Source organism: Mauremys reevesii, linkage group 2 (assembly GCF_016161935.1).
Source record: "Mauremys reevesii isolate NIE-2019 linkage group 2, ASM1616193v1, whole genome shotgun sequence".
NCBI lineage: Eukaryota > Metazoa > Chordata > Testudines > Geoemydidae > Mauremys > Mauremys reevesii.
In genome coordinates, this window is record NC_052624.1 from 78,581,933 (window position 1) to 78,597,409 (window position 15,477).

Genomic DNA, 15,477 nt, shown 5'->3' on the forward strand with positions numbered 1-15,477 from the left:
AATTAGAGCACCTGCAGTCAGTCACATGATAAAAACCCCCTGCTTCAATCAGACAGTGTGGGAGTTGGAGCAGAAAGGATTGGTATTGGAGCAGAGAACAGTTTGAAGGAGTTGGAGCAGAGCAGATTGGTGTTGAAACAGAGAACAGTTTGGAGGGAAGCAGAGGAAAGTTTGGAGGAGTGCTGCGGTGGGCTAAGAAGTCCAAGACCCTAGGTAAGGGGCACCTGGCTTGTACAGAGGGAGGGCAGGAAGCCCCCCACAAGCTGAAGGGCGGGAGAGGGAAGTATCCCAGGGGAAGGAACCGTCAGTTCAAGTGGTTCACCACTATCCTCAGGGCCCCTGGGCAGGTCCCTCCCTCTCCACTCCCCTCCTCAAGGACACTAGTGGGGCAATTAATATTCCAATTCAGGGGCAAGAAATGGTGCCCTGAACGCCCACAAAGAAGAGAAAGCGCGAGACCCATCATAATAGTGCCAGCAATTTGCCACAGAAAGTTTAGAGTTCCTGATTTGATTTTGAGTCTAGATTTTCTTATCTATCTAGTATTTTTTTTTAAATTTTTACTTTTTACAATTTTACTTTAAGGGGACTTCGGAGTTTCTCGTCTCTTGATGGGATCATGTGATCTGGCAACTACATTTACTGGGACACCTTACTACATGAGCCCAGAGGCACTGAAACATCAAGGTTATGACACAAAATCTGACATTTGGTGAGTGAGCAACATGTTTAGACTGGAGTATTCATTTCTTTGTAATGAACAAGTCGATTAAAATGCATTCGTTTTCTAGGTTACCATCTATTTGCTTGTATTATGTGCTTGCTATTTTTTTCTTTAACAAATTTTTTGAATACAAAAGAAGTCAGGGCCACCTGGTTAGAATGCTTGACTTCTCCATTAGAACTATTCAAAGGCATTTATTTCAATTCATAGCTATGTTGCAATTTGGAGCTTTGTTCCTCATGTTTAGAAGTGAGTAGGCTGTTGTCATAGGATGAGCTGGGCCTTTAAGGGGAAGATCAGGTGCAGCATCATCTGCCAGTATGTGTCTGGGGAAAGCAGCAGCTTGCTATTAGGCTTTGCAGTGACTGGGATCTGGGAAAGGACCAATAATGGTTCCCTTTGCAAGGGCACCAGGAAGATCCTGGGAGCGGCTTGACTGAAGAAGCCTGGAAAGGGCACGGGGAGGAAGGAGACAGTAGGAGATAGTCCTGGGAACCATGAAATAGAAATTGGTAGTGTGAGGACAGACAGATGCTTTGCAGCACAGGGTCCCAGGGTCAGATCCTGGAGTGGTTGGAGAGCTTGGGCTCACCTACTGTGTCACTTAGAAGTGGTGGTAAAAACCACGGTGCTCAAGGTTGAAGAGCTTTATGAGCCCCTGAGATACCTAAGTCTAAGTGTCAGAGGGGTAGCCGTGTTATTCTGGATCTGTAAAAAGCGACAGAGTGCTGTGGCACTTTATAGACTAACAGCCGTATTGGAGCATGAGCTTTTGTGGGTGAATACAAATGGACGTAGTGGAAATTTCCAGAGGCAGGTATAAATATGCAGGCAAGAATCAGTCTAGAGATAACGCTGTTAGTTCAGTCAGGGAGGATGAGGCCCTCTTCTAGCAGCTGAGGTGTGAACACCAAAGGAGGAGAAACTGCTTCTGTAGTTGGCAAGCCATTCAGTCTTTGTTTAATCCTGAGCTGATGGTGTTAAATTTGCAAATAAACTGAAGCTCAGCAGTTTCTCTTTGGAGTCTGGTCCTGAAGTTTTTTTGCTGCAGGATGGCTACCTTTAAATCTGGTATTGTGTGCCCAGGGAGATTGGTTTTTGTATATTGCCATTCCTAATATCTGTCTTGTGTCCATTTATCCCTTTACGTAGGGACTGTACATAGCAGGGGGGCATTGCTTGCACATGATGGCGTATATTACATTGGTGGACGTGCAGGTGAATGAACCGGTGATGATGTGGCTGATCTGGTTAGGTCCTGTGATGGTGTCACTGGTGTAGATATGTGGGCAGAGTTAGCATTGAGGTTTGTTGCATGGTTTGGTTCTTGAGTTACAGTTACTATGGTGTCAAGTATCAGAGGGGTAGCCGTGTTAGTCTGGATCTGTAAAAGCAACAAAGAATCCTGTGGCACCTTATAGACTAACAGACGTTCTGCAGCATGAGCTTTCGTGGGTGAATACCCACTTCTTCAGATGCAAGTTACTATGGTGCGGTGTGTGGTTGCTGGTGAGATTATGCTTAAGGTTTGCATGTTGTCTGTGAGCGAGGATTGGACTGCCACCCAAGGCCTGTGAAAGCGAGGGATCATTGTCCAGGATGGGTTGTAGATCACTGATGCGGTGGAGAGGTTTTAGCTGAGGATTGTTGGTGATGGCCAGTGGAGTTCATGCAGTCCTCCCACACTGATAGGGCACAGCTGAATGCATGGAGGCATTTGGTGGCAGAGGCCAGAAAAGCATACAGTGAGCATGATCGGAACACACAGGAGGAGTTGCTGAGGCTAATGAGGGCGCAAATGGTCATGATGAGGCATCTGGTGGAGCTGCAGGAAAGGCAACTAGAGTACAGACCACCACTGCAGCCATTGTGTATCCGCCTGCCCTTCTCCCCAAGTTCCATATCCTCACCCAAACACCCAAGAACATGGGGGGGGGGAAGGCTCTGGGCACCCCACCACTCAACTATAGGAGATGGCCCAAGCAACAGAAGGCTGTCATTCAAACAGCTTTGATTTGTGGTGTGACTACAATAAGCAATGTGGCCTTGTCCTTTCCTCCTCCTGCACCCCACCTGTTATCAAACCCTTTGTACACCCAGGCTTCCTTTTACTAGTCAGCATTGTCAGTGATCTCCCATATTTTTTAATAAATAATGAATGGATTCAGAACAATAGGGACTTTATTTCCTGTGCCAGCTGTGGTCGAAGGGGGGAGGGGGATTGGCTTATAGTGAAATACATTCACCAAAGGGGGCGGGTTTGCATCAAGGACAAACACACACAACTGTCACACCGTAGCCTGGACAGTCATGAAACTATTTTTCAAAGCCTTTCTGATGCGCAGCACACCTCGGTGTGTTCTTTTAATTGCTGTGGTGTCTGGCTGTTCAAAATTGTCCGCCAGGCGATCTGCCTCATCCTTCCACCCTGCAATAAACATCTCCCCCTTACTCTCACAGATACTATGGAGCACACAGCAAGCAGCAATAACAATGGGAATATTGCTTTTGGTGAGGTCTGACCTACTCAATAAACTGCGCCAGCGCCCTTTTAAATCATAGAATCATAGAATCTCAGGGTTGGAAGGGACCTCAGGAGGTCATCTAGTCCAACCCCCTGCTCAAAGCAGGATCAATTCCCAACTAAATCATACCAGCCAGGGCTTTGTCAAGCCTGACCTTAAAAACCTCTAAGGAAGGAGATTCCACCACCTTCCTAGGGAACCCATTCCAGTGCTTCACCACTCTCCGAGTGAAAAAGTTTTTCCTAATATCCAACCTATACCTCCCCCACTACAACTTGAGACCATTACTCCTTGTTCTCTCATCTGCTACCACTGAGAACAGTCTAGATCCATCCTCTTTGGAACCCCCTTTCAGGCAGTTGAAAGCAGCTATCAAATCCCCACTCATTCTTCTCTTCTGCAGACTAAACAATCCCAATTCCCTCAGCCTCTCCTCATAAGTCATGTGCTCCAGCCCCCTAATCATTTTTGTTGCCCTTCGCTGGACTCTTTCCAATTTTTCCACATCCTTCTTGTAGTGTGGGGCCCAAAACTGGACACAGTACTCCAGATGAGACCTCACCAATGTCGAATAGAGGGGAATGATCACATCCCTCGATCTGCTGACAATGCCCCTACTTATACAGCCCAAAATGCCATTAGCCTTCCTGGCAACAAGAGCACACTGTTGACTCATATCCAACTTCTCGTCCACTGTAACCCCTACGTCCTTTTCTGCAGAACTGCTTCCTAGCCATTCGGTCCCTAGTCTGTAACAGTGAATGGGATTCTTCCATCCTAAGTGCAGGACTCTGCACTTGTCCTTGTTGAACCTCATCAGGTTTCTTTTGGCCCAGTCCTCTAATTTGTCTAGATCCCTCTGTATCCTATCCCTATCCTCCAGCGTATCTACCACTCCTCCCAGTTTAGTGTCATCTTCAAACTTGCTGAGAGTGCAGTCCACACCATCCTCCAGATCATTAATGAAGATATTGAACAAAACCGACCCTTGGGGCACTCCACTTGAAACCGGCTGCCAACTAGACATGGAGCTGTTGATCACTACCCATTGAGCCCAACGATCTAGCCAGCTTTCTATCCACCTTATAGTCCAATTGTCCAGCCCATACTTCTTTAACTTGCTTTCAAGAATACTGTGGGAGACCATATCAAAAGCTTTGCTAAAGTCAAGGAATAACACATCCACTGCTTTCCCCTCATCCACAGACCCAGTTATCACCTCATAGAAGGCAAGTAGGTTAGTCAGGCATGACTTGCCCTTGGTGAATCTGTGCTGACTGTTCCTGATCACTTTCTTCTCCTCTAAGTGCTTCAGAATTGATTACTTGAGGACCTGCTCCATGATTTTTCCAGGGACTGAGGTGAGGCTGACTGGCCTGTAGTTCCCCGGATCTTCCTTCTTCCCTTTTTAAAAGATGGGCACTATAGTAGCCTTTTTCCAGTCATCCGGGACCTCCCCTGTTCGCCATGGGTTTTCAAAGATAATGGCTAATGGCTCTGCAATCACATCCGCCAACTCCTTTAGCACCCTCTGATGCAGCGCATCCAGCCCCATGGACTTGTGCTCGTCCAGTTTTTCTAAATAGTCCCGAACCACTTAGAATCATAGAATCATAGAATTCAAGATCAGAAGGGACCATTATGATCATCTAGTCTGACCTCCTGCTAGATGCAGGCCACATAAGCCGATCCACCCACTCCTTTAGCAAACGACCCCTGCCCCATGCTTCGGAGGAAGGCGAAAAACCTCCAGGGCCACTGCCAATCTTCCCTGGAGGAAAATTCCTTCCCGACCCCAAATATGGCGGTCAGCTGAACCCCGAGCATGCGGGCAAGACTCTCCAGCCATACCCTCTGGAAAAAGGTTATATCATATCATTGACCCATTGTACTATTTACCAGTGTGGCACTTAATTGACCTATTGACTAAGCCCGTTATCCTATCATACCATCTCCTCCATAAACTTATCTAGCTTAATCTTAAAGTCATGGAGGTCCTTCGCCCCACTGTTTCCCTCGGTAGGCTGTTCCAGGAGTGCACTCCCCTGATGGTTAGAAACCTTCGTCTAATTTCAAGCCTGAATTTCCTGACTGACAATTTATATCCGTTGGTCCTCGTGTCCACATTAGCACTGAGCTGAAATAATTCCTCTCCTTCCCTGGTATTTATCCCTCTGATATATTTAAAGAGTGCAATCATATCTCCTCTTATCCTTCTTTTGGTTAAGGAAAACAAACCAAGCTCCTCAAGTCTCCTTTCATACGACAGGCCTTCCATTCCTCGGATCATTCTAGTGGCCCTTCTTTGTACCTGTTCCAGTTTGAATTCATCCTTCTTAAACATGGGAGACCAAAACTGCACACAATACTCCAAATGAGGTCTCACCAACGCCTTATATAACGGGACTAGCACCTCCTTATCCCTACTAGAAATACCTCGCCTAATGCATCCCAAGACCGCATTAGCTTTTTTAACGGCCACATCACATTGCCTACTCATAGTCATCCTACGATCAACCAGGACTCCTAGGTCCTTCTCCTCCTCCGTTACTTCCAACTGGTGCGTCCCCAGCTTATAACTAAAATTCTTGTTAGTCATCCCTAAATGCATAACCTTACACTTCTCACTATTGAATTTCATCCTGTTACTAATACTCCAGTTTACAAGGTCATCCAAATCTCCCTGGAGGATATCCCGATCCTTTTCCGAATTGGCAATACCTCCCAACTTGGTGTCATCCCACTTCTTTCTCCACAGAGGGCTGGTCACCTTCTCCCCATACTGTGCTGCCCAGTGCAGCAGTCTGGGAGCTGACTTTCTTTGTGAAGACAGAGGCAAAAAAATCATTGAGTACATTAGCTTTCTCCACATCCTCTGTCACTAGGTTGCCTCCCTCATTCAGTAAGGGGCCCACACTTTCCTTGACTTTCTTCTTGTTGCTAACATACCTGAAGAAACCCTTCTTGTTACCTTAACATCCAAAGGCACATTCTACTACCATTCTGCACTTGCTCAGCATGTACTTGAACTGCTACTTACTGCTGTCCAGGCTGCCTGTATACGGCTTCATGAGCCATGGGAGCAAGGGGTAGGCTGGGTCCCCAAGGATAACTATTGGCATTTCAACATCCCTAACGGTAATTTTCTAGTCTGGGAAGAAAGTGTCTTCTTGCAGTTTCCAAACAGCCCCGAGTTCTGAAAGATGCGAGCATCATGCACTTTTCCCGACCATCCCACATTGAAGTCAGTGAAACAGCCTTTGTGATCCACCAGTGCTTGCAACACCATTGAGAAGTACCCCTTGCTGTTTATGTACTCTTTGGCAAGGTGGTCCAGTGCCAAGATAGGGATATGCGTTCTGTCTATTGCCCCACCAGAGTTAGGGAACCCTGTTGCAGCAAAGCCATCCACTATGACCTGCACATTTCCCAGAGTCACTACCCTTCCTAGCAGAAGGATATTGATTGCCCTGGCTACTTGGATCACAGCAGTTCCCACGGTTGATCTGCCCACTCTGAATTGATTCCCGACTGACTGGTAGCAGTCAGGTGTTGCAAGCTTCCACAGGGCTATCGCCACTAGCTTCTCAACTGTCAGGGTAGGGCTCATCTTGGTATTCTTGCACTTCAGGGCGGGGGAAAGCAACTCACAAAGTTCCATGAGGGTGACCTTACACATGCGAAAGTTTCGCAGCCACTGGGAATCATCCAATACCTGCAACACGATGTGGTCCCACCAGTCTGTGCTTGTTTGCCAGGCCCAGAATTGGCATTTCACTGTATCACATGCCCCAATGCCGCCATGATATCCCAATTGCCACATCCCGTGCTTTCAGGAATGTCTGTGTCCATGTCCTCACAATCTTCCTTGTGCTGGTGTCTCCTAGCTAGTCTCTGCACATACTGCAGGATAATGCATGAGGTGTTTACAATGCTCACAAAAGCAGTGTGCAGCTGAGTGGGCTCCATGCTTGCCGTGCTATGGCGTCTGCATGGATGGCCAAGGAAAAAAGGCTCAAAATTATTGTTTGCCATTGCTTTCAAGGAGGGAAGGAGGAGACTGATGGCATATACCCAAAACCACCTGTGACAATGTTTTTTCCCCGTCAGGCATTGGGAGCTTAACCCAGAATTCCAATGGGCAGCGGAACTGTGGGATAGCTACCCACAGTGCACCACTCCGTGAGTTGATGCTAGCCACCGTATTGAGGATGCACTCCGCCGACCTAATGCCCTTAGTGGGGACACACACGATCTACTGTATAAAATCAGTTACTAAAGATCAACTTCTATAAAATCGACATAATATCATAGTGTAGACATGCCCTTACTGTCTCATATCCTAAAATGTCCCATTACCTTCCTGAAGAATGTAGTATTTCTTTAAAAAAGGGACTTCTTTGTTTTTTTGTGGGCACATGTATCTGGGTGATTGCTTTTTTTTTTTTAATATTTGGAATCAGGAAATTCTCTGTACAAAGACTTTGAACACTGGACTGCAGTTTTATTACTGAATTACTTGGAATCCCTGAAGATTTCTGCTCCAGTCCTCCTCAGATATATTGGTGGCACCTGGGGACAGTTCTAAATATTGAGAACAGATCGCCAAACTTTTAGACACCTAGTAACATTTACTATTATTCACAGGCAATATACTGTAGTATTCAGCTTGTGTCAAGGGAAAGGTCAGGAATCTTGTCTCATGCTTACTGTAACTGAACTGAGAACGATTTTATGTCAGATTCTGCACTGTTAATCTGGACCCAATGCTATGAAAGTGTCATTCCATTCAATAAAAAATATTGAGAGGGATTTCAAAAGATATGGGAAATAAGTCATTCAGCATGCAGTGAAATCCTGTTCAAGACATGAATTATAGTTGTTGCTGAGTTGCTATAAGGAGTATTTATTTTCTTGTAGTATGAGCAGTTTTATCAGTGCAGCTTTCTATACATTAAACATAAAGGAAGTGGGACAAATTCTATTCATAATTACACCCGTGCAATCCCTCTGATGTCATTGGGGTTGTAGAGGACTAAATAAGAGCAGAAATTGGTCCAGTATATTGAGATGGCATCTGTTGATTACACTTCCTTAATGTAAAGCGCCAAACCACACAAAACAGAACCATCACAAGCAGTTTATTCTAGATATTATACTTCTAATATTTCATGGTACTTTTCAGATCTAGTCTTTAAAGGCTGTCTTCTACACAGGATTCTCACTCTTGGGTCTCATGCTCCCAGTGAAAGAGAGGACAGACTCCTATAACTCAAAACTTTCTGGCTGTCTGAGGAAGGGGTACTGAAGATCCACATGCACCATCAAATGCCAGAATCGCAGCCCTAAGTAACTTCCAGTCGGCTCCTTGTTAGTCAAGAAAGCTGAGATCAGATCCCGTCAACCACCATCGCTCCAATTCTACTTTAATCTGTGACAGGTTTTGAATTTCTTCTGTTGGTCCCCTCAACCCTTCAGTTAGTCTTTTAATACCTCATCTGTTTTTTTGTGTGCATCTGCTCATCCTTACGCACTTGAGGCTTCGTGGCCCTGAAATGCTGGCCTTGGTGTTAGCTTTAGATTCTACTTGTTAGTCAGTTTGTTTGGGAACCCTTCTTTGCCTGCAACTGAATTGTTAATTTGGTTCCTGCACTTTATATTTTCAATTGACATTTTTCAGTGCTTTATGTATGAGGCTTTAACACATTAGGTTCCAACAACAATACTTGATTTTCCATTCTTTTTCAGAGCATTGAGGTTTTGTGTCCAGACCTTAAAACACTTTGAGATTTGGAGATGTTGCATCCTATTCTGTTTCTGATGCTTCTGAATGTTTCTTTCTAGATCCATGCTGAAGTTTCTGGATGTTCAATTCAGATATATTTTCCTTTCAAACTACCTTGTGATCCAAGATGCCATCATTCCTCTCATTGCCAGTAATGAAAGATCAAGAGTTTTAAAAAGTGTGAATGTGACAGAAAGATGACACCAGCTGGTGAGCCTGACTGCTGCATTTTTGAATGAACTTGCTCTGCTCTTGCATCCTATATTGATAAGTTGGTGAAGACACTTCACACCTCTCTCCCCTTCTTCAGGGACTCAAGAAAAAAAGTACAATTGGCCCTAAAATACCACTGACTATACTTCCCTGCCCCCTCAATAGAGTGTGATGGTTGAGGTGTCTATGCCTGGTGGGGAGAACTTTATTCTAAAACCCAGTGTCACCTTTATTTATCTGAGACTGGATAGAAGACTGATTCCATCCAAGTTAATTTGACAGCTATTTTGACCTTTCATGAACTAGTAATTGAAGGTAGATCAGTATTTCTGTACAGACCCTTATCAGGTTAGTGCAAGCTTTGACACATTTGAGGGCCAAAGCCCACTAATGTGCTTCTGGACAAAGCTGATGAAAAGTCCTTTTGAACCAATCAGTATATGAGAAGCTTTTTTTTTTTTTAATCGAAGCTCATTTTCCTAAGGGCAGTGATTTCAGCTCATAGATCTGCTTTATTCTATATTTTACAAGTATACAGTGGTGTTACAGACTCTTCCTACATTCCTTCCAAAGATGATGCTAGGTTTCTACATTAGTGAGCCTATCATCCTGCTAACATCTTCCCATGACTGCATATCTTACATGTTTCTTCTCCTCAAATTTGATGTTCAGATATTCTTTGGTTTCTACTTATTGTGAACTAAAGACCTTAGAAAGCCCACCCAGATTTTTTTTCTTTTGGCAATGAATCATTAAGCGCTGCTGTCTTGAAAGAATCATGTTTATGTGACTGTAAGATTGTATTCTGGCAGGCCTGGAGAGAGGTTTCATTTCAGGACATGTGCAAGGCAAGATATGTACATTTGCAAAGCTCTGTTGCTAAGATTCAGCCTGTAGAGAAGAACCTCCGTTTGATTTGTTAGTACTGCAGAACCTATCCTACTCCTTAGAATCTCTTTCTTTTGGAATATTTTTGATATAAAGCTTTGTTTTATGAGGACTCATCCTTAAGGCTCTGTCACTTTTCACCTCTTGATCCTTTTTTTTTTTCAAATTAAAAAAAGGAAAAGAAAAGAGTGCTCTAGGAATGCACGGGACAAGGTCAAAATAGAAATATTAACCTACTGCTGGCTGAGAACTAGTGATGTCCAAAAATAAAAGTGAACTCAAGTAATTTTTACAGCAAAGGAGAAAAATCATCTATAGACAAAAAGTGGAATCTGTTTAACAAATAAGATGGATGCCAGCTTAAAATAGTGCCAGCAATTCATACATAATACTGTAAACAAGAAGGATGTTATAATCAAAAGAAACACTTGGGTCAAGCAAAATTAAAACACTCAGACTGCTGGCATCATACTACTGTAATAAATCATTAAAAACTCTGAGAAATTCCAATCTAGATTTCATTAGGATAGTGCACAGAGATTGCTCTATTCAGAGGTTGTTTTCTACTTGTTGGTGATATAACTGAGAAGCCATTACCTGTTCTAGAGTCTTGACCAAAAATTAAAAATTTGAAGTAGGCTATTAATTACATAGAATATAAATGGACTAGGTCTGGGTTTATTTGACAATTGAATTTCTGCAGTTAGTTTTAAAATGGCAAGAATGACAATGAAGTATTGATAATTATGGTGACATTTGAGCAATAGGATGTGGGATAATCTATGGGAGGTACTCTTTTTAAATGAAACTAACTGCAGATGTGTTGACTTTTAACCTGTTTTTTATAATGTGTGCTTGGCATATTTTGCAAATGAAATACATTCATCAACTAGAATTTGTATAATATCTTTTACAAGATGTGTAATTTTTCACATATTGTTGTCTTGAGGGAAGTCCAGAACAACGGATAGGCAACCATGAAAGCTTTGTGCAACTGCCTGTTCATGGTTAGGTTCAGACCTGAAACTCAGGCAAGGTTTTATTGAGTTTTCAGCAAAACTCGGGCCAAGTGTGGGGTACTGGGGAAAGGAGTTATCATTCTGAGTGTAAACCTAGTTGTTTTAACTGACTTCAACCAGAAATGAAGCAAAACTCTTATGGTTTTGTATGAATTACATTTTCATTTTCTCTTTATGCCCAGAACTCAAACTTGAGATGTAAACCCACACAAAACAATATTTGTAAAAAGATCATATGAAACCATGGAAAAATTAAACTGTTGACCTTAGAATACTTCTACCACTGTTAAAAGAAGTCAGGATAGCAGAGGGGAATATAGAACTCTGTCAATTGTATCACTGGTGAATAGAAATGTCAGTTAAATTATAATAAATTGGGAAGACCAGAAAATGTGGGCTTTAGAAAGATCTTACAAATTAAAGGGAAATTTCTGAATCTAAATTATATTTCAGCAGCCTGGGAGGCTGACTTTCTCTTGCATTTCACTGTGAGCGTGAACTCCTAGCCCTGTTAAAATCAGTGGGAGTTCAACGGGGCCAAGATCTTACTCTAAATCTTCAAATTATATCCTTAATTGACATATCTAGATTCTTCATCAAGGTGACCTCTGGGAATAAAAGAAGATGAAACAGGGTTAGTTCTCTACTGATTAAGTTGGCCCTGGTTTTCAGATTTTTTTAATTCTTTGTCCCCAGGAAACTCAATCAGGTCAGCAAAAAAGTAGGGTAAGAGGAGACATTTTAAGTAGAGGTCTTGTTCTTTGGCTGCCTGTTCATTCTCTGCACTTTCTTGACCTCAAATTTGATGAGTTGCATGGCCACTACTGCATCCTTGAAGCTGCAGTATACTCCAGGACCTTAATGCAGCCATCTGTGAGAAGGGAAGAGGAAGGAAATATCTGTTTAGCTGCGGAATCTCCTACTCTCACTTTCACATAGTTTCGGAGCAGTGGCATACAAGGGAACACAGAAGAGGTGAGCTGTTGAGGGGGGAACCCCACATAGTAGCAGGATTTGCACCAACTTGAATGAAGGGGGATTCAGCACCCTTCAGTTCTACACTATTTCTAATAGCTATTTCTAATATACTTGCCCCTTTTAATGGTATTCTGTCCATACTTGTGATATTAATATTTTCTCAGGATTCACTTCTTAAAATTAGCTGAAGTAATTTAAAATGAAAATATTCTAGTGGTAAACCAAGTTGGCACTCAACACTTCTGGCATAAAAACTGCAATAATGGTTGGAGGAATGGGGCAGAAATGATTAGGAATGTAATTTTGTTGGAAACAGATTGGGCTTTCATTCAGGCACCTAGTAAACTCTTTCCAAGAATATCAGTAGCTGAATTTTGTTTTCCTGAGCCAAGTTAATATCCCTGTTACATTTAAAGCCTTTGCCCTCAAATTCTTCTGTGTGATCTTGGCAGATTCTGACAGATGGTCTATGGAGTTCAGGTGTATTGGGCTCCACATACATCCTGTCATGGGATTTTCATTTTAGCTTCACTTGTTTCTCTTTGTTTATGTTCACATCAGATTTTATTTTGTTAGGTTTTTTTAAAATTATTCATCTGAAGATGGGGCTGAAGATGCACAGAAAAGGTGCATAATTGAAACTACAAAGATTCTAAAAAGTAGCAGCAGAATTTGTGGATTGTAGAGATTCCTAATACTTTAATATGAACCATTTTGTTTCTAACTGGTTTGCATTTCTTGTTTCTTTTTATTGCACTGTTTCATTTTAATATTATGGCAATTCAGTATAGTAGTTGAATTAAGTGCAAGATTCACCAAAGCTCTTCCTAGCCAGTTTCAAAAAGACATTCAGAGAAACATGCAGGGCTATGAAAAATAACACATATTCTGCAAGTTTGTGGGGGGAAGGGCTAGCTAGCATACAAGTGTTCAGTTCAATTAAACCACTCACGTATGTTGTCTAAACTACACACACACAGACTGTTTTTGCTTGAAGTCCTATCCCTATGCTGGATCATGCAAAGTGTACTTGTGTACTAAGGGGGGGTGTTCTATTTCATGCGCATGTGTGTGCCTTTAAAACTAATGGCTATTTTATATGAGAATTAACAGAAAAGTATAGACATTTTGGGTGTAATCAGGGCCTCACTGTCACTCTGTCAGGATGTCACACTTTATTACTTACATCAGACTTTCCTGTATAACAATGTAGGGCTGGAGTCCAGAATCCATCTTTTTTGAGATCAGGTTTACTACATATCCCCTGCCACACCAAAGACGACATAGAAAGTTTCCTAAAGAAACAGCTCTCCTATGCTTTAGAGCAGTGGTTTTCATACTTTTTAGGCAGCATACCCCTTTCCAAATAATGTAGTCTACTGCATACCCCCTTCTGAGATAGGGTCATAATATACCTATGATTAGATTGCCAAGACTTACTAAATAAAATGTGTTGTGTGCCATTACAGAATTTTTCTCACATACCCCAAGATGACAGCTCATGTACACCTAGGGTACATGGTCCTTAACTAGCTTTTAGGCAACTCTGGATGAGTAATAAGAATCTGTTGAAATGTAATTCAGGATGCAGAAAATCCCAGTTTGGTCTCTGACTGATTGCCCAGATTATCCACAGATAAAAACACATAAAAATGAAAGAGTGCTTATTTCATTTTGCATGTTTTATTATCTCGTATATTAAAATACAGCAAGATGTATACTTGGGAAAAGTCTTCAGAATTTTTATTTTTTGCCAGAGTTGTAGGTTTGTGCAGCATTTCTGAAAGGCATAGATAGATAGATAGAGATAACTCAAAGAGAAGTGAGATTGTGATTAGTTTAAAGCATCTAAAGCTTATTTTTTCTCTCTGTTCCCTTCCTTGTCCCCAGTAAATTTGGAAAGAGAAGAACCTAAGGCTGACTGTGCTGGCACTGTCATTTCATTCATTTGAGTTTTAGGTCCAAGCACACAATCTGGTGTCAAATACTCCAAAGTTGTGAGCATGCTGATTACTTTGCATTTCAAAAAAGTTTGGGTATAGTAGAGTAATTGCTTAATAACATCTGTGCCTTTCATTATCTCTGATGTAGTCATCTAATTGTTCTTAATGATACCTATTTCCCTTCCTAAGAATAATGGGCCCAAATCCTCAGCTCCTGTGAATTGGTGTAGCTCCATTGAAATCAATGCAGCTATACTAATTTACATGAGCTGAGGTTCTGGGGAGGCTGCTTCATGTGCCCCTACCCCCATACCAACTTCCCAGATCTTTATCCTTCTACTGCACCCCACTCTGAAATCCTCTAGGCCATTCTAAGCTTTGGCTTCTTCTCTTGCCACCCTTCCCTGTCTCCACTCTCCCTCAGACTATAAAACCCAGGTCTCAAGCTCCTTTGTTCCCAGAAAAGCCCCCTGCAAGGTAGGGGTTGACACCTCTGAGGTACAAAAAAATGGGACATCCAGGATGATCCTGAACCCATAAAACTGGACATCTGACAGTGTATACTGAGCACACTGACAGATTTCCTGGGAAAGCTGGTGTGTGTACTGAGCACCCTTACAGATTTCCCAGGACAACTACCTCCAAAACAGGGATGATCCTGGGAGAACTTGCACAGGTGGCAACCCTACGCTAATGTCACTTCAATATCTTAGTACCTATTGGCTTTCCCCACTTCTCCCTAGCTGTCTGTGCGCTTGTCCATCCCCCTCCCTCTGAGGTGTGCTGGGGTGAATGGGATCCTTCTTCCCTACCCCAAAACTCCTCAGAGGGAGGGGGATGAAAAGAGGGTAGAGAAATGTCCCATCAAGAAATGTCAGCTTGGAAGCTATGCTACATCATTAGGTGAGTGTGAGGACAGTATCTAAATTTCAAAAGATGTGGTTCTGTCACAGAATTTTGAATTTAAGAAGATTTGCAGTTGCTTTCTACTGTAGAAATTATAGAAGGATATAACTAGATTAATACAAATCTGGGCTAATTAAAGTTTTTTATAATAAATAGTTACCAGTATACGTAAAAAAAGCCTATTTTACTTCCTTAAGACTTAGTTTAATATATGGGTTCAATTCATACAACTTTTTAAAGGGCCTAATCCTGCAAACCTTTATCGCACGACTAGTCCTTACTATCAAATATAATCTCCTTGAAGTAAATAGCTCTACTCACCTGAGTAAGCATTTGTGGTATCTGGCTCTAAATAAATATAAAACATAAAATCCACTTAACTAATAATAGTCTTCCAACGTTCCTTCTAGTTATTTGAATTTGCCTCATGTACGTGAATGTTTTGGAAATTTTATATTGAAAGGAAGTTCATTAGTTAGCCTAAAATAAATGATCC

The 15,477-nt window shown here is 42.3% G+C and overlaps 1 protein-coding gene across 12 annotated transcripts in view; it reads left to right on the forward strand.

Moving 5' to 3' along the window:
* NEK11 (NIMA related kinase 11) overlaps positions 1-15,477 on the forward strand; it is a 168,380-nt gene that overhangs the window by 58,076 nt on the left and 94,827 nt on the right. For all 12 annotated transcript variants that reach the window (XM_039524107.1, XM_039524108.1, XM_039524113.1 and 9 more), the window contains one exon: positions 586-712. In XM_039524107.1, the coding sequence (XP_039380041.1) occupies positions 586-712 (127 nt within the window). The remainder of the gene's footprint in view (positions 1-585; positions 713-15,477) is intronic.